Source organism: Plectropomus leopardus, chromosome 3, assembly GCF_008729295.1.
Source record: "Plectropomus leopardus isolate mb chromosome 3, YSFRI_Pleo_2.0, whole genome shotgun sequence".
Taxonomy (NCBI): domain Eukaryota; kingdom Metazoa; phylum Chordata; class Actinopteri; order Perciformes; family Serranidae; genus Plectropomus; species Plectropomus leopardus.
The window spans coordinates 37793654-37814057 of NC_056465.1; the positions used below are offsets into that span (position 1 = coordinate 37793654).

Genomic DNA, 20404 nt, shown 5'->3' on the forward strand with positions numbered 1-20404 from the left:
TTTGATGCCCCGCCCCCTCGTTATTTCCTCGTCACCTTTCTCGCCGAGTCGCTGCTGAACTTTGTCTGATCCTCTCTCGGGTTTCAGAGGGTTAAAAGCTGATTTGGTTCCAGGTGTTGAAGGGTTAACCGCTGACAGATAAACTGTGTTTTCACGAGCTGACGGATTCTCTGCTGGTTCATTAACAAGCACTCTGCAGACCGCTCCTTAAAACCACTGAGACCAGGGAGACCAGAGAGACCAGGGAGACCAGTGAGACCAGAGAGACCAGGGAGACCAGTGAGACCAGTGAGACCAGTGAGACCAGGGAGACCAGTGAGACCAGGGAGACCAGAGAGACCAGAGAGACCACTGAGACCACTGAGACCAGTGAGACCAGAGAGATCAGAGAGACCAGAGAGACCAGAGAGATCACTGAGACCAGGGAGACCAGAGAGACCAGGGAGACCAGAGAGACCACTGAGACCAGGGAGACCACTGAAACCAGTGAAACCAGGGAGATCAGGGAGAGCAGAGACCAGTGAAACCACTGGGACCAGTGAGACCAGTGAGACCAGTGAAACCACTGAGACCATGGAGACCATGGAGACCAGTGAGACCAGTGAAACTGGTGAAACCAGTGAGACCAGTGAGACCAGAGAGACCAGTGAAACCAGTGAGACCAGTGAGACCAGGGAGACCAGAGAGACCAGGGAGACCACTGAGACCAGGGAGCTCACTGAGATCACTGAGACCAGGGAGACCACTGAGACCAGTGAAACCAGGGAGATCAGGGAGAGCAGAGACCAGTGAAACCACTGAGACCAGGGAGACCACTGAGATCACTGAGACCAGGGAGACCACTGAGATCACTGAGACCAGGGAGACCAGAGAGACCAGGGAGACCACTGAGATCACTGAGACCAGGGAGACCAGAGAGACCAGGGAGACCACTGAGATCACTGAGACCAGGGAGACCAGAGAGACCACTGAGACCAGTGAAACCAGGGAGATCAGGGAGAGCAGAGATCAGTGAAACCAGTGAGACCAGTGAGACCATTGAGACAAGTGAAACCACTGAGACCACTGAGACCACTGAGACCATGGAGACCAGTGAGACCAGAGAGACCAGTGAAACCAGTGAGACCACCGAAACCAGTGAAACCAGTGAGACCAGTGAAACCAGTGAAACCACTGAGACCATGGAGACCAGTGAGACCAGAGAGACCAGTGAAACCAGTGAGACCAGTGAAACCAGTGAAACCACTGAGACCATGGAGACCAGTGAGACCAGAGAGACCAGTGAAACCAGTGAGACCAGTGAGACCAGTGAGACCAGTGAAACCAGTGAGATCAGCGAGATCAGGGAGACCAGAGAGACCAGGGAGACCACTGAGATCAGGGAGACCAGAGAGACCAGTGAGATCAGGGAGACCAGAGAGACCAGTGAAACCGGTGAAACCAGTGAGACCAGTGAAACCAGTGAGACCTCTGAGACCATTGAGACCAGTGAAACCACTGAGACCATGGAGACCAGTGAGACCAGTGAAACCAGTGAGACCACTGAAACCAGTGAAACCGGTGAGACCAGTGAAACCAGTGAAACCACTGAGACCACTGAGACCATGGAGACCATGGAGACCAGTGAGACCAGAGAGACCAGAGAGACCAGTGAAACCAGTGAGACCACTGAAACCAGTGAAACCAGAGAGACCAGTGAGATCAGCGAGATCAGGGAGACCAGTGAGATTAGGGAGACCAGAGAGACCAGTGAGGCTGACGGAGGAAAACCAGCAGCAGGAGAGAGGCTGAGTCCGTGTTTGTCCGACAGGTGGAGCCGGAGCTGATCGTTGTGGATCTGCTGATATTTATCCTTTTTACTCAGATTTATCATTGTTTTTTCTGATCGGTGGAGCGACGTGAATATCAGCAGATTTCTGATCAATAATCAGCGATCGATTCTGCGTCTTCTGTCCCGCAGCTGATCGGTTTTTCCCGTCCGGAGTGAATGAATTCTGTTTGATACTTTGTAAACTCACAGCTTGAAGCTCGACGAAGCAACGACGCAACTTTTAGAAGCTTTAGCAAATTTTGGGGTTGGGGGTGGGGGGGTCTGGTAGAGGTCAGAGGTCAATGTTTTCAGGAGGATAATAAGAGTTTCTAAGATGTTTTTATGTCCTCCTGATTTAACTGATTTAATTTGTCAATAAAAACCGACAAAAACGAAGATTCGTGTTAATAATTTTCTACGTTTCTGTAAACCTTCGTGATCGACGACGGTAAAACCTGACGGGACCGAAACTGCTAACGACCTTTAATCATTAACATTTACAACATTTACATCACAGATACGGAGGCCTGAGGCTGCCAGAGTCCTCAGCGTCCTCATCATCCTCGTCCTCAACGTCATTATCGTCCACAGCATCTTTAGCGTCTTCAGCGTCCTCATCGTCCTCATTGTCCTCATCGTCCTTATCGTCTTCATTGTCTTCATCGTCCTCGTCGTCCTCATCACTGTGAGAGTCTGCAGGCAGCTTTTCCCACAGTTCAGCCTGTCAGGAGGGGGCGGGACCTGTTACCATAACAAGCCAATGATGAGTGGGCGTGACCGCTGATAACCATCTCAGGGGGCGGGATTCAATTAGTGAGTGTTTGTGTGTTAGTGTGTGTGAGTGAGTCTGTGTGAGTGTACACACTCACAGACTCACTCACACACAGACACACACACACACACACACACACACACACACACACTCACTCACTCACTCACACACACACACACACACTCACTCACTCACACACACACACACTCACTCACTCACACACACACTCACTCACTCACACACACACACTCACATACTCACTCACACACACACACACTCACTCACTCACACACACACACACTCACATACTCACTCACACACACATACTCACACACACACACACACTCTCACACACACTCACACACACACACACACACACACACTCTCACATACACACACACACACACACACACTCACTAATTGAATCCCGCCCCCTCGTCTCCTCGGGGACCTGTTACTGTGGTCGTCTCTCTCGGGGCGTCTGATTGGCTGAGATGGTTATCAGCAGTCACGCCCACTCATCATGGGCTTGTTATGGTGACAGGCCCCTCCCCCTGCTGACAGGCTGGATTGTGGGAAACACGTCCCGCAGACTCTCACAGGAAGAGGACGATGGTCTCCTGACGGAGCTTTCTCATTGGTCCAGAGAGCGGACCCGCTGTCAGCTGATGCTGACGGAGACGCTCAGTGTCCATCTTATTAGGGACAGCGCCGCCGTCTGAGTCTGTTCAGGGACTGTCAATAATCCTGATGTCCACTGTGGTTCACTGCGGGACATGGGACAGCTAGTGTCCTGATGATGTCACTGTCCGGCGCCTGCAGATTCAGGTCAAATTGTCCAGACGTCCCCTACCCCAGCAGCCCATCCTGGAGGACCCTGACATGAGACATAAAATCCAACCTGCTTTACCTGAGGGACACTTCTAGCAGAGGACAGGAGGCCGGGGGCCAGTCGCAGGGACCCGTACGTGTTTCTAGGACTTTAGGACATTAGTGTCTTAACTGTGTCCTCTGTAGGAGATCTGTTTGGTGCTGTTTTATTCACTCTGACACCTGAGGGACACGAAGAGGACAAAAACTATTCACAGTGTCAATCACTTTATTTATATTGTCAGTTAGAAAATGTCAGGGGGCCCCTGACAGGGGCTCCTGATAGAGGGGCCCCTGACAGGGGCTCCTGATAGAGGGGCCCCTGATAGAGGGGCCCCTGATAGAGGGGCTCCTGATAGAGGGGCCCCTGATAGAGGGGCTCCTGATAGAGGGGCCCCTGATAGAGGGGGCCCTGATAGAGGGGCTCCTGATAGAGGGGCCCCTGATAGAGGGGCCCCTGATAGAGGGGGCCCTGATAGAGGGGGCCCTGACTGTCTGAAAACATGCAAAACATAAACATGAAAGCACGTTCACTTAAAGAGTCTCTAAAGGGTTTTAAGGATTTGGGGTTTTTTTCCAAATTTAGCTTTTCGAAAACTCTCCCTCTGAACTCAAACTGCCGTTTTCCTTAAAAATCAGCAGTTAAATAAAAACAAAATCAGCCATTTAAAGTTGTCTGCTCTAAAGCCAAAATAAAACCCTCAGTCCCTCCAAAGGGTTAAAAAATACCCCTCCCCATAAATAACAAACAGTCCCTAAATGACTGTAAACATTCAGCTCCTATATATGATTCTATAATACACGTATTAATACACATTTTCAGAATAAAAGACTGCAGCGTACGTCAGTGTGAAATTACTTTAATATTTTTAATATTTTGCATCACAGATGAAAACAATCGACCAATTAAACGATAAAATCACCAAAAGTTCCTTCAACATGAAAGAAACTGAATCTGGTTACTGATTTTTTTCTGCTGAGACGCAGAACGCCGTCTTCTTCTTCTTCTCTGACAGAAAATCAAACTCATCACGCGTCTACGAATTCATTAACTCTGAAACAGATTCATGTGAATATCACACGTAAAATAAGAACAACGTCTCAGAGGAACGCTCTGCAGCAACAAACGTCATCTTTAACATCAATACAGAGTCCTGGTCCAGCGCCTCCTGCTGGTCTGGACTGGTGCTGCTGGTCTGGACTCAGCAGTATCTGGTCTGCAGGTGGAGGAGCTGCAGACCGTCAAAATCTCCGTCCCCTGAGCTCTCACAGTTTGGCTCCTGCGGCTCCTCCTCCTGCGGCTCCTCCTCCTGCGGCTCCTCCTCCTGCGGCTCCTCCTCCAGGCTCCCGGCCCGGCCCCTGGGGGCCCCCCGGGGGGCCGCCCTGAGCTCCTGCTCCGTGAGGACCTGCTGCAGGAGGTGGATGTACCTGAGGGCGAGGCGCAGGATCTGGTTCTTGCTGAGCTTCCTGTTGGGGGGGTGCGTGGGGAGGAGACGCCGCAGCTCCGTGAACGCTCCGTTAACGTTCTGCTGACGCCAACGCTCCCGACTGTTGGTGGAGACCCGGCGGGCCCCACGGGGGCCACAATCTGAGGGGGGACGGGACACGTGAGACAGGATCCCACACAAAAATACTGCAAAAATAAACGTTTTTCAAAAACATGAGATTCAAAAATGATTTCAAACAGCTGACGTGAAGAAAGAGAGAACACGGAGAGAAAGCGAAGAAACACAACAGCAACAAAAGAAGAAACGACCCGAAATTAGGAGAAAGTACAAGAAATTACCTGAAAATTAATTTTAAAAAAACATAAAAAATGAGAAAGTTAAGAAAAAAAAGTTAAAGTTACCGAAAAACTCTAAACTGTTTTCACTAAAAATGCCAAATTTTATTAAAAATCTGAAGTTAAATAAATAAAATTGCAGCCATTTAACACTTTACGCTCCTCTCCTGAAGCCAAAATAAAAAGTTTAATTATTCCCAAAGCCCACCCCACAAACATCATAACCCACGCAATAATTAATTGGCCCATTAATTGGCTAAACTAAATTCTTGTAAAAGTTAAATTTCGCACATTTCGACTCCGGACTGTTTTTTTACAGGTGTGAAACTCACCGAAGTCCATCTGCTGTGGAGACCAACTTTGTGTCATCGCGATGAGTCCAGCCGGACTGCTGCAGACACAGACAGACGGAGGGACAGAGGGACAGACGGATGGACAGAGGGACAGACGGATGGACAGAGGGACAGACGGATGGACAGAGGGACAGACGGATGGACAGGTCAGACACGTTTTGGATCTCTTTAACCGTCAGTAAGAAAATTAGTGGAAATGAATAATTGTGTCTAAAATATGCACAAATATGTCAGCGTAGATGAGAACTTTAAATATTTTTGATGCATGTTCGCACACAGAGAAAATCATTTTCTATCATGTCCACATATGTGAGCTTTTATGTCCCCTGAAATACACCAGCCGCTCCTCCTGTCGCGCTCCCTTTCGTTCTTTTTCGTTTTTTCTGTTTCTTTACTCGTAAATTTCGACGCCAAAAGATGCAGCAGGAGTTAGGCAAGTCTTAATTTGATTTTTTAAACTACAAAAACTTTAACTTTGCTTAAGAAAAAACATAAATGGACCTTGAATGTGTAAATATGTCAGGTTTCTGTGTGTGTGTGTGTGTGTGTGTGTGTGTGTGTGTGTGTGTGTGTCTCACACCTGTCGGAGGAGCTGAGGTGAAGCGCGGCCTCGTGCAGCATGTCTCTCTCGTGCAGCATGTCTCGTGCGGTCAGTCCTGCGGTGTCTCAGTGTCTCCGGTGTCTGTCTCTGTCTTTTATACCGGGCAGCGTCCCTCTCTGCTTGTCGTGACGCGTCGTTTCCATGGAAACCCATTAACAATAACAACAGTCCCATTTCAGAGGTGGGGCGGGAAAGCAGCACCCCAGGGACCCGCGGGCCCCCCGGGGCCGCCTCTCCCCGCCCCCCGCTGAGGGAGTCGTGTTTTCCGGCGTCTCCTCCGTCACGACCCGCAGGCTCACACTGAAGTCATCTTTTGTTTTTGTTTACATGATTTCTTTACTTTAAATTCAGTTTTTTTATTTGATTTTGTGAAGTTTTTGCAAAAATAACAAATAAAACAAAACTGGCAAGAAAATGACCTCAAGAAAGTGCTGAAAAATATTATTCCAGAAACATAATTTTAAATGTAAAACGAAGAGAATTACTAATCTAGTTTTTGGGAGGAGTTTGCCTGTTTGTTTGTTTGTTTTCATCATTTTAATGGCCTGGGCTCTGACCAGCTGATTTTACTTTTTTAAAAAAGCTCAGAAACACATGCCTTGAAAAAATGAACATAAATGTAACTATTAATCTTATATTTTTTTGTTCACATCATTTCTAATTGTTGTTTATTTTTAGTTTTATTTGATTTTGTGAATCCATTTAAAAAAAGTCAGTTGTTTACATTTACGTTTATTGATTATAGATGTGTGTGTATATATATATATAAAGACTTTTTTTACCTTTAACATTTGAATAAAATGTAAGACAGGTGAGAGATGACGTGATTTATTTCAACAATTAAAAACAGAAACATAAAAACATGAAATCAAAAAGAGAAATAAAATATTAATAAATCTATGAAATAGTTTTGAACAGTTTGGATTCTGCTTCTGTTAAAAGTCTGGTTAAAGTCAAACTTAATTAAATGTAATTAAATGTAAACGGCACTTTCATAAAAACCTTGTAGACGTCAAAATGCAGATTCAGCCTGTGAGTCTGTCGCTGTCCGAAATCTCAATAAAGTTTCAGAAAAGAAAAAGGGAAATAAAAGTTTACACTTTTTTAAGGACCTAAAGAGAATTAAACCCTGTGTCTCTGTCTGTCTCTGTCTCTGTCTCTGTCTCTGTCTATCTGTCTCTGTCTCTGTCTGTCTCTGTCTCTGTCTGTGTCAATCTGTCTCTGTCTGTGTCAATCTGTCTCTGTCTCTTTGTCTCTGTCTCTCTTATAAAGGTACAGGACCGGGTTTATACAGGTCCAGGACGGGGTTTATACAGGTCCAGGACGGGGTTTATACAGGTCCAGGACGGGGTTTATACAGGTCCAGGACTGGGCAGCTGTGATGGGTTTCGGTAAATGTTGGTTCAGATGTTACAGTGATGTGCGGTGAGACAGGGACACACTTGTCTGACACCGTCCACAGCCTGAGAGACACACACACACACACACACACACACACGCTGTCTGATCCGGGACTGGAGGTGACGGAGGTCTCGGCAGTGCAGCTTCTGCTCTGCAGTCTCACCGTTTGTCACATTGGACCTTTTTTGGCTGCGAATACTTTTAAGTAACATTTTTAATGTAGGATTTTACTTCTAGTATTTACAGTATTTTTACACAAGCATGTGGTTTCACTACTTCTACTGAAGTAAACGACCTGGATTCTTCCTCAGCTGGTCGGAGCTCACCGGAGACGTCTCTGCTGTCCTCTCAGTGAAATTAATGACTGACTGATGAGTGTTTCCTGTGTGTGCAGAGCCGGAGCTGCAGACCGAGGAGGATGAGGAGGACGAGGAGGACGAGGATGAGGATGAGGATGAGGATGAGGATGAAGACGGCGCCCCCTCTCCTGATGATGTAAGACACAGATAAATGAGCCCTGATTGGTCGGATGTGTTTACAGCTGGGACTTCACTGCTCGCAGGTAAAAACTCAGCTGAGGACGAAGATGAACTGAGTCTCCGATAAATGTTTGCTTTTGTTTGAAAAAGACTTTAAATGTTTTATAGTTCGGAGAGAAAGGTCGTCTTTCAGAAAGAGGATTTATTAGACGTCAGACCAGTAAAACCAGTAAAACAGTCTACCCAGTCTGATACTGGGACTGTAATCTGACAGCCTGCGGAGGCAGCAGCCAATAGGAGGCCGGCTCTCCTGTGGCGAGGCGGCTTTGATCAGTCATGTGACGTCTGGAGGAGAAGTGGCTTTCTGTCAGAAAGACGTCGTCTGTTTTATTGAGATTATTTAAATTCAATCCTGCAGTCACGGGGGGGGGGGGGTTTTTGGGGACTAATTAAAATTTGGCACAAACGTTGACTTTGACTCAACAGTAAAGTCATTAAAATGTGGCTGTAAAAGCTCACGGTGACTTCACGTCCATGTCCAGGACATTTCTTTAAATTTGGCACAAACGTCCACTTGAACTGAGCAGTGAAGCGCTGAATAATGTCAGCTGCAGAGAGGAGCTGCTGTCCTCTTTAGACACGTGTGCACCATCCTGTGACCTTAACGCGTTTCCTTCCCGTCCTCCTCCCGTCCTCCTCCCGTCCTCCTCCCGTCCTCCTCCCGTCTTCCTCCCGTCCTCCTCGTCGTCCTTCAGGCTGACCTCAGACACAGGAAACACCTTCATTCCTGCGCTCTGATTGGACAGTTTAGAGTTAAGTGCTGCTGCAGTCAGAGCAGCTCAGACACAAATAACAGTGTGTGTGTGTGTGTGTGTGTAAGTGAGTGTGTGTGAGTGTGAGTGTGTGTGTGAGTGTGTGTGTGAGTGTGTGTGTGTGTGTGAGTGTGTGAGTGTGTGTGAGTGTGTGTGTGTGTAAGTGTGTGTGAGTGTGTGAGTGTGTGAGTGTGTGTGTGTGTGTGTGTGTGTGTGTAAGTGAGTGTGTGTGTGTGAGTGTGTGAGTGTGAGTGTGTGTGTGTGTGTGTGTGTCATGTACATAGTTCATGTATTTTAATAGAAACCCATCAGTTTAAGTGTACGCAGTATTTAAATATTTCCACGTTTGTCCTCACGCTCACTCGGCGGCTCCATTAACACTCAAACACACACTGACATTGAGAATATAAATACGCCAAATCAAAACACATCAATTTCGAGAAAAAAACCTCCCTTTAATGGCAAAAAAAGTTTTTACGCTCGCATCATCTGAATTATGTATCCAGAGTTATTCTTTCATCCTTTTTTTACTTTTATTTTTGTCCTACTCATTTTCAGTCATTTTGTTGTTCTTTTGAAAATATTCTTTTAAATGTATTTTTTTATGAATGTCTGTATTTTACACATTTAGTGCTAATATTTGGTCCGTTCTTCTACACCTCCTCTTTGCCTTCTTTCATGTTTTTAGAGAAATCAAAGGGTTAACTGGATGCTCCTGATAAACTGGTAACTGAGTGTTTCTGCACGTTTTCAGATGACGGTCGTCAGCTGATCGACGGTCGTCATCGTGACTCGGTGAGTTCACCGCAGGACACTTCACGCCAGGTGAACATTTTCAGGTTTGTGTCTGTTTTACTTTCAGTATTTTCACCTTTGAACTCTGAGCAAACTGCAGCAATTTCTTTCAGAAAAATGAAAAAAAAAGTGATGAGCAAGTTGGTCAGAAATGTCCCAAAAACTGCAAGAAAAAATCGAAAGATTTGGAAGAATTATTTTTAAAAGCCTTGGAAAAATGTTTGAAGAAAAACACTGGGGAAAAATAGTTTTACAATGATCATAACAAGTTAAAAATACAGAATTATACATTTTTACACACTTTTTCAAGTCATTTCCTTATTATTTTTTCTTTTTTAACTTTCCTTTTCCTTTTAAAAAAAAATCAAACATCACCTAATATTCAGGTGATGTTCTTGTACTTTTTTCTCATTTCTTTTTCTATTTTCAGTTTTGGGTCATTTCTTCTTCCACTCATCTTTGCCTTCTTCCTGTGTTTTTGAGAGAAATCAAGCCAGTTTGCTCACCTTTCATATGCTTTACGTATCCAACACTATATCCATTCATTTTACACATCCTTTTAATGACATGTTACGTATCTCGTTTAATTATTTTCTCGGTTACTAATGAGATTCCAAAACATTTTTAGTGGAACATTTTTTTTAATGGTGAATTTGTCAAACACAGATTCATACACTTCTTAACATTTTCTCTTTGAAATTGTCTTCCAAGTAAATTCAGTAAATGTATTTTTAAGTTTCATTTTTCCTGCTCATGCAGCGCAGAAAAAAATGTCCTGAAGAGGGCCGACGACCTCTGACCCCTCGTTAGCTCTTCAGCCAATCAGATAAATGCATTCTTTAACAGGACTTTATAAGCATCCAATAAGAAAATATACAAAAACAGATTTTTTTGTCTTTCAGAGAATAGATTATGCAGACATTTGGATGTAGAAAAACATTTTCTTGTCAGAGACGCTGTAAACCGGAGACAGCAGGGAGGTCTCACTCCTGCTCTAAAACCACCTGCAGAACTTTTTTCTGTAGTTTTTCTTTCCTCCAGCTTCTTAAACATTTGTCACGCCACAAAAAACGGATTCCATCCACACAAAAATCAACCCAGAGAAGGACGATGGACCGCAAAACCCACCGAACATTTACTCATCAACGCAACCAGAAAGCACAGGACTACAAGGACCAGAATGCATTGTGACGCAAGCAGGAACATAAAGGAGAAAAACAACAACAACGGCAACAACAACAACAAACATCTGACTGATTCCTTCGTGAATTCATATCTCAAATGAATTTTCTCCTACATTTTTGAAAACAGAAAAATGGCACAAACGGAAAATAAAAACTCGACTTTTCGCTTTTTTCGTACCAACGAGAAAACAAAGTCAGTTCGCTTCTCCACAGGAGTCCAAGTGCTACATCCTCCGTCCATCCTCCATCACAGTGCGCTCGTTATAGTATACTGCATTTCCCAGCATGCCCCTGCTCGTCCACAAACACAAGGACACACTCGTCCTCCATCTGTGAAGATGGAGGGATGGTATGAAGAGATGAAGAGAAAAGAAAGCGTCCTCTTGACCACGCGGTGTCGCTTTTCCCAGAAAACAAGTCAGTCACTAAAAATTCAGCACCAGTGGGAAAAAGGCCATTTTTGATTGTTTCATTTTTGTTTTGCATTTAACATTCATTTTTATTTGACAACACGATTTAGAAAAAAAAGAGTCGACTCGAATCCTAACCTTAATATAACCCCGCTCACGATGGCGGGAGTGGGCGGGGCAACGATGACACCTGTAGCTGCTGCATGACTTTTCCCGCTAATAGAAAAGTTTAACAATAGTCTTTGGCAGATTTACAGAAGAAAGGCTGTCTGCTGAGAGAGAGACAACAGTCTCATCTGATTGATTTTTATATTTCAACACCAAAGACGATTACAGTCACAGAAATCAGTCACAATGTCCAAAACTATATATCTATTTCGGGCCGGACATTTACGCATAAATGTTTTTTTATGTAATTTTTTTGTAATATTTGTTGGTCTTTGAGGCCACGTAAGGTCGTCCTTAACTTGTCCCATAAATCTCTGATGCTATGTTAGCTTGTCGTTAAGCATGTCCACCCATGAAGATATATTAGTTTATAGTGGATCTGATATGCTATGTTAGCCTGTTATTAGCTCATATCCATCTTTGGAGCCACTAAGCTCATCCTGTAGGTTGGGAAAGTTCTGATAGCTTGTCGTTAAGTTGTCCCGTCCCTCTGTGAAACTGCGTTAGCCCATTCTATTCTAGGCATGTGAAGGTATGTTAGGTAGTACCGTAGATCTCTGAAGCTACTTTAGGTAGTGCAGTAGGTCTGTGAAGGTATAGTAGCATGTTGCTAGCTTGTCTTGTCCTGTAGGTCTGTGAAGCTACGTTAGGTATTACTATAGGTCTGTGAAGCTACGTTAGGTAGTTATGTAGGTTTGTTAAGCTACATTGTGTAGTATCGTAGGCCCTTTTTCTTGTACCATTTCTCCAGCATTTTTCTATATGATTCAAACTGTCCTCACACATAATTTCAACTAGCTGGCATACATGAAGAGAGGGACAGTATGTGGGGGTACATGAGGGTAAAGAAAACGTTGACTTTCCCAGGCCTGGAAAATGTAATTATGAAATTCCATGACTTTTGCAGGTTTTTCATGACTGTGGGAACCCTGTATGTCCACAAATCTCCAAAGTTTTATAAGCTACGTTACCTTGTCCTGAGCTCATTGCGTCTGTCTGTGAAGCTCCATTAGCTTGTCCCCCTTGAAGCCACCTACGTTCGTGCAGTGAAGTCACATGACCTCGTCCCTTAGTCTGAGACAAGTTACGTTAGCTCATCCATTTGGTGTGTGAATAACGTTAGCTCATCCACTTGGTCTGCAAAGTTGCGTTAGCTCATTTAATAGGTCTGTGAAGCTACGTTAGTTCATTTCATAGGTCTGCTGAGTAATGTTAGCTCATCCCATAGGTTTTTGAAGTTACATTAGTTCATCCTGAAGATCTTCAAAACCATGTTAGCTTGTGTGCGTAGATACGTTAGCTTGTTCCATCACGCTGTGAAAGTTCGCAGTTAGCAGTCGCCTGTTTTTATTGCTTGTCACTCAGACTTTCTGGGATGTGTCACAGCAGCCGTTTTTTCAGATGTGCTGCTGTGTTTTTAACGGCTGTGTCTGGTTTCTGTGACTTTAACCATCAGTGAAAATGTCTCCAAGATAAAACTAATGTTTTTGGACTGATTGTTAAACAGCTGCATCAGACGAGAGAGCGGTGAACGCTGCTCTGACTGACGTCTGTTAATGCGTCTGCTGAGGAGGAAGATGTTCTGTCTGTTGATGATGATGATGACGATGATGATAATGTTCTGTCTGAGATGATAACCAGCCTGATTTGTGTCATTTCTCCACAGAGAAACAGACTGAAGATGGTCTCCGCTGTCCGCCGTGTTTCAGGTAAATATTTGGTACAAATCTGTTTTTCAAAATGTCGTCTTTCACTTCACTTAGTACCTAAAAAGACCGAGTCTGATTTAAATCCTTTCGTTTTTACCTGCTCATCTCCCTGATTGGTTACTTTTGAGATTTAGTCTTGATTATTGTCATTACTGTAATTTCATTGTTATTAATGACATCTATCACTCGTTTGTCCGTCCTGGAAGAGGGATCCCTCCTCAGCCGCTCTTCCTGAGGTTTCTAACGTTTTTTTCCCCCCCATTACAGGGTTTTTGGGGAGTTTTTCCTTAGACAAGGTGAGGGTCTAAGGGCAGAGGGATTTCGTAAGCTGTAAAACCCTCTGAGGCAAACTGTGATTTGTGATAATAATTATAATTATAATAATTATAAATAACATTGAGATGACTTATGTGTCACATTATTACTGATTTAAATAATAATTTTGTGAACTGTATTCCATATTTAGTCTGACATGCTGTACTAAAAGGCCACATCAGCGTGTTTACAAGTTTTAGCTGAATGTATGGAAGCCCTAAAATCCTAAAAATGTATTTTTTTTAAAATAAAATTGTTATTTTAAAAGCTTGTGAACAAGATTTGCCAAATATCTTGTGCAAGATATCAGGCATTTATTTTGCTCAGCTGTAGAGGATGCTAGATTTAATTCACTCCATTTGACAAATGTAAGATATTTGGTAATGTTTTAGTATGAAGCCTATTTTTTACTGCACAAGGCTTTTATTGTGAAACATGTACATGTTTCCTACTTTAGATGAGATATCAAAAGTGTAAAAACAACATGACTTTACTATATTAAAGTAGAGCAAGTAAATGACATATTAGAACAGCCATAGCGAGTTTATCCACTCTTGTTTTTCCTCTGGCCATAATTAAAAACCCTGCATTTTATTTGAGAAAAAAAATCTTATGTTAAAAGCACCTTTTTAAGGACCTTCGGGGATTCTGTGTATATTTAACAGTTTAATTTTTGTCCAGTTTTAGCTGTATTTTCTTCTTACTCTCCATCAGCCATAGATTTCCATTCATTTCCATACAACAATATGAAAATCAAATTGTATAATGTATCCCAGTAAACATCAACTCTGCATTGATTTTGATCATTATTGCTGCAGGATGAAACATCTTATATGCCTCAAATCAATAGTGTGACATCTGATGAAAGCAGCGTTGCTGTTTACTTTGATTAAACTCCAACAAGGTTTAAGAGTTTGTGAATTAAATAAAGGTATATTATTCTGCACTGACATGAACGAACACCAACGGCTGCCTGGAACAGCATAAAAATGACATTTAAATCTGTAAGAAACCTCTGAGAGTTGAGTTGTAATATAAAGTTAACGTGTCTTTTTAGAGTCCCTGAAAGTTTTGTTGGTGAAGACTCAAGTTACAGCAAAAAGTTACAGGAACATCATGTTTAAGATATTTAAGCAAGAAGCCAGTGAGATCACAACCTCATATCTTTTCTGCCAGTTCCAGAAAATAAAATAAATGTGGATCAATTTGTAAGCTTTCAAACAAGATGAGATTACTTTTGTTTTTCGGTATGGGCAAAAAGTTCCAAAATATGGCACTTTCTGATCAACTTTGCATGACAGAATCACTTGCGCCCTCTTGCACAACGGCCCAGATCTTAGGCGGTCTGTAGATTTAAGGTAAACAGCTAAAACATGTGAAACTGCTGGAGTGGCTTTAAATTTGGCTTATTTTATAGGGATACACGATAATGTCAGCACCTCATCAGTAACGCCAAGTATTGGCTTTAAAATGAAATATCAGAATTGACCACTGATGATTTCTGCCAATATCACAAACTGGTATTGTTTTTTTACTGACAAAGTACACATGCAGAAAACATCAACTCTAAATTGGAGTATTTTTCTTAATTTGCACAATGAATGAATATTACATCCAGTGAAAAGCATTGTTTTTCATGTCTCGACTGCTGGTGGGCCGTCATGATAAAAGCCTACAGATTAAGATGTTCATTCACTACAGAAGAGACTTGATGATCACTGAAAAACTGTATATATTGGTGTCGATTATTGACCAAATCAGTTGTTTTATATCAACTATTGACAAAAAATCCAATATTGTGCATCCCTACTTATTTATAAACATTTTTTAAAAAAAGTTTAGTAGAAAAAATGTAATTAGACGCAGAGTAAAGTTTTGGCATCTTAACTGAAACTCAGGTTTCATTTTGGTGGCAGAATAATAAAAAACATTAGAAGAATCTGGAACTGAAGACACAGGATCTGGACGTAAAAACAGTAAAACAGCATAATAATGTATCAGGGTGGGAAATGTTCGCTTTAAAGGGGTGGATGGAGTCTGGACTTTGTCAGAACAGAAACATCCATCGCAGAGCAGAGAGGATCCCAGCACTGACTCAGTATGATGCTCCAGGCTCCTCCCACCAGTGACCTCAGCCACCTCTGATTGGCTGGGCTGCTGAGTGGTGTTCAGGTGAAGGTCAGAGGTCAGGGAGAGCAGGGCTGCTTGTGTTTCCTGTCTTTGGTTTTCTCCTCAGAGCGACAGGAAGCCGGAGACCGGTCCAACTGGGGGAAGAAGAAGAGGAGCAGGAGGTGCTATGAGGAGTGGAGGATGAGGATGAGGAGGAGGGCGAGCAACATGGCGGACAGCAGGGGGAGGCGGGGCAGAGCCAGGCTGCAGCCGCCGGTGGTGTCGTCGGTCAGGAAGGGCTCCGGGGACTCGTACACCGAGTCATCTGAGAAAGAGACGGAGACAAGCGGTAAGAAACTGCACTAATGAAAATATTTATCCTTGGTTTAATCTGTATTTGACCAGCAGTTTGTCTTTTATTGGAACAAAATGAATTAAAGTATTTAAGATTTCCCCCTGAGAGGAACTGTAATAACACCAATAAGGTAATTAAAAAGGAATAATACAGTATTTTTTTATAATCATGTAAATGCTTGGTCATGAAGTAAGAAAAAAAGTCAGTATAGTACATCAGATGAAATGTCGTAACTAACTAACTGTAGAGTATATTACTCAAAAAGTGTGAATGTCAAAGTGTACCATATCCAAAGAAATAGTTTAAACTAATCCTTTCAAACTAAAAAAACAACAACAACAAAAAAAGGAACTCAAAGTATAGCATGTTGTCCGGAGGGGCAAAAGGAAGTCATACTATAGAATGTGGGCAAAAAAATCGCACCAAAAATATACGATGTTTCCCACAGCTATTCAAAAAAAGGCACAATATCAAAAAAAAAAAAACACCCAAATACATCATAATATATCATGTTGGAAAAAAACATGGAAAAATGTCAAACTTGACATGTTCAAAAACAGCTGAAAATCAAATTAAAACACATTGAATAGACTGTCCAGGAACGCCATTGCAAAGAAAGTTGCAAATGGGGCCAAAAACGCCAAAATTTGGCATGTCAAAAAAAATGACCGAAAATAAGAGGCTATAGTATGGCAAAAATGTCAAAATATGAAATTTCCTAAAAACAGCTAAAAACCACATTAAAACAAACACATAAAATAGCCTGTTGAGACATGCCATTGCAAATAAAGCTGCAATTATGGCCAAAAACACCATAATTTGGCATGTCCAAAAAATGACCTGTTGATGGACACCATTGTAAAGAAAAAAAAAAGTGATTAAAACGCCATAATTTGACATGTCGAAAGAATGACCGAAGATGCAAGGATATAGTATGGCAAAAATGTCAAAATATGACATGTCCCAAAAACGGCTGAAAACCAAATTAAAACACATTAAATAGCCTATTAAGACACGCCATTGCAAACAAAGTTGCAAAAAAGGATAACAACGCCATAATTTGGCATGTCGAAAAAATGGACGAAAATGCAAGGCTATAGTACGGCAAAAATGTCAAAATATGACATGTCCTAAAAACAGCTAAAAACCACATTGAAACACATAAAAGAGCCTGTTGATAGACGCCATTACAAACAAAGTTGCAAAAATGGCCAAAAACACCATAATTTGGCATGTCCAAAAAATGACAGAAGATGCAAGGCTATAGTATGGCAAAATTGTCAAAACATGACATTTCCCAAAAAAAGCTGAAAAACACGTTAAAACACATAAAATAGCCTGTTGAGCGACGCCATTGCAAAAAAAGTTGCAATTATGGCCAAAAACACTATAATTTGGCATATTGAAAAAATGACAAAAGATTCAAGGCTATAGTATGGCAAAAATGTCAAAAGATGACATGTCACAAAAACAGCCGAAAACCACATTGAAACACATAAAAGAGCCTGTTGAGAGACGCCATTACAAACAAAGTTGCAAAAAGGGCCAAAAACACCATAATTTGGCATGTCCAAAAAATGACTGAAGAGGCAAGGCTATAGTATGGCAAAAATGTCAAAATATGACATGTCCCAAAAACAGCCGAAAACCACGTTAAAACACATAAAATAGTCGATCGAGACATTCCATTGCAAAGAAAGTTAAAAAAAGGGCCAAAAACACTATAATTTGGCATATTGAAAAAATGACAAAAGATGCAAGGCTATAGTATGGCAAAAATGTCAAAAGATGACATGTCCCAAAAACAGCTGAAAACCACGTTAAAACACATTAAACAGTCGGTCGAAACATGCCATTGCAAAGAAAGTTGCAATCTTAACCAAAAACGCCATAATTTGGCATGTCGAAAAAATGACCGAAGATGCAAGGCTATAGTATGGCAAAAATGTCAAAATATGACATGTCCTAAAAACAGCTAAAAACCACATTGAAACACATAAAAGAGCCTGTTGAGAGACGCCATTACAAACAAAGTTGCAAAAATGGCCAAAAACACCATAATTTGGCATGTCCAAAAAATGACAGAAGATGCAAGGCTATAGTATGGCAAAATTGTCAAAACATGACATTTCCCAAAAAAAGCTGAAAAACACGTTAAAACACATAAAATAGCCTGTTGAGCGACGCCATTGCAAAAAAAGTTGCAATTATGGCCAAAAACACTATAATTTGGCATATTGAAAAAATGACAAAAGATTCAAGGCTATAGTATGGCAAAAATGTCAAAAGATGACATGTCACAAAAACAGCCGAAAACCACATTGAAACACATAAAAGAGCCTGTTGAGAGACGCCATTACAAACAAAGTTGCAAAAAGGGCCAAAAACACCATAATTTGGCATGTCCAAAAAATGACTGAAGAGGCAAGGCTATAGTATGGCAAAAATGTCAAAATATGACATGTCCCAAAAACAGCCGAAAACCACGTTAAAACACATAAAATAGTCGATCGAGACATTCCATTGCAAAGAAAGTTAAAAAAAGGGCCAAAAACACTATAATTTGGCATATTGAAAAAATGACAAAAGATGCAAGGCTATAGTATGGCAAAAATGTCAAAAGATGACATGTCCCAAAAACAGCTGAAAACCACGTTAAAACACATTAAACAGTCGGTCGAAACATGCCATTGCAAAGAAAGTTGCAATCTTAACCAAAAACGCCATAATTTGGCATGTCGAAAAAATGACCGAAGATGCAAGGCTATAGTATGGCAAAAATGTCAAAATATGACATGTCCTAAAAACAGCTAAAAACCACATTGAAACACATAAAAGAGCCTGTTGAGAGACGCCATTACAAACAAAGTTGCAAAAATGGCCAAAAACACCATAATTTGGCATATTGAAAAAATGACAAAAGATGCAAGGCTATAGTATGGCAAAAATGTCAAAAGATGACATGTCCCAAAAACAGCTGAAAACCACGTTAAAACACATTAAACAGTCGGTCGAAACATGCCATTGCAAAGAAAGTTGCAATCTTAACCAAAAACGCCATAATTTGGCATGTCGAAAAAATGACCGAAGATGCAAGGCTATAGTATGGCAAAAATGTCAAAATATGACATGTCCCAAAAACAGCTGAAAACCACATTAAAACACATTAAACAGTCGGTCGAAACATGCCATTGCAAAGAAAGTTGCAATCTTAACCAAAAACGCCATAATTTGGCATGTCGAAAAAATGACCGAAGATGCAAGGCTATAGTATGGCAAAAATGTCAAAATATGACATGTCCCAAAAACAGCTGAAGACCCCAATAAAACAAATTAAATAGCGTGTTGAGACATGCTATTGCAAAGAAACTTGCAATTAGGGCCAAAAACACCATAATTTGGCATGTCGAAAAAATGACCGAAGATGCAAGGCTATAGTATGGCAAAAATGTCAAAATATGACATGTCCCAAAAACAGCTAAAAACCACATTGAAACACATAAAAGAGCCTGTTGAGAGACGCCATTACAAACAAAGTTGCAAAAATGGCCAAAAACACCATAATTTGGCATATTGAAAAAATGACAAAAGATGCAAGGCTATAGTATGGCAAAAATGTCAAAAGATGACATGTCCCAAAAACAGCTGAAAACCACGTTAAAACACATTAAACAGTCGGTCGAAACATGCCATTGCAAAGAAAGTTGCAATCTTAACCAAAAACGCCATAATTTGGCATGTCGAAAAAATGAACGAAGATGCAAGGCTATAGTATGGCAAAAATGTCAAAATATGACATGTCCCAAAAACAGCTGAAAACCACGTTAAAAGACATAAGATAGTCGGTCGAGACATGCCATTGCAAGGAAAGTTGCAATTATGACCAAAAACACCATGATTTGGCATGTTGAAAGAATGACCAAAGATGCAAGGCTATAGTATGGCAAAAATGTCATAATATGACATGTCCCAAAAATAGCTGAAAACCACTTTAAAACACATTAAATAGTCGGTCGAGACATGCCATTGCAAGGAAAGTTGCACAGAGGGGCAAAACCACCAAAACTTGGCACACCGAAAAAATGACCGAAGATGCAAGGCTATAGTATGGCAAAAATGTCAAAATATGACATGTCCTAAAAACACCTGAAAACCACATTAAAACACACAAAATAGCCTGTTGAGCGACGCCATTGCAAAAAAAGTTGCAATCATGACCAAAAACGCCAAAATTTGGCATGTCGAAAAAATGACCGAAGATGCAAGGCTATAGTATGGCAAAAATGTCAAAATATGACATGTCCCAAAAACAGCTGAAAACCACATTAAAACACATTAAATAGTCGGTCGAGACATGCCATTGCAAAGAAAGTTGCAATTTTAACAAAAAATGCCATAATTTGGCATGTCGAAAAAATGACCGAAGATGCAAGGCTATAGTATGGCAAAAATGTCAAAATATGACATGTCCAAAAACC

General features: G+C 41.7%; 2 protein-coding genes across 2 annotated transcripts; one reads left to right on the plus strand and one right to left on the minus strand.

The window, feature by feature from the left end:
* The first annotated feature begins 1082 nt into the window (after nucleotides 1-1082).
* On the plus strand, nucleotides 1083-1826 carry LOC121941347 (processed variable antigen-like). The gene is made up of 2 exons (XM_042484124.1): nucleotides 1083-1299; nucleotides 1357-1826. The coding sequence occupies exons 1-2, from the start codon at nucleotides 1083-1085 to the stop codon at nucleotides 1824-1826; spliced, it is 687 nt and encodes a 228-aa protein (XP_042340058.1).
* Nucleotides 1827-4136: 2310 nt separating this feature from the next.
* Nucleotides 4137-6227, minus strand: LOC121941348 (T-cell acute lymphocytic leukemia protein 2 homolog). The gene is made up of 3 exons (XM_042484125.1): nucleotides 6169-6227; nucleotides 5568-5626; nucleotides 4137-5040 (listed from the first exon to the last, which is right to left on the minus strand). Exons 1-3 carry the CDS (start codon nucleotides 6225-6227, stop codon nucleotides 4655-4657), a joined length of 504 nt encoding a protein of 167 aa, XP_042340059.1. The 3' UTR covers nucleotides 4137-4654.
* Nucleotides 6228-20404: the final 14177 nt, after the last annotated feature.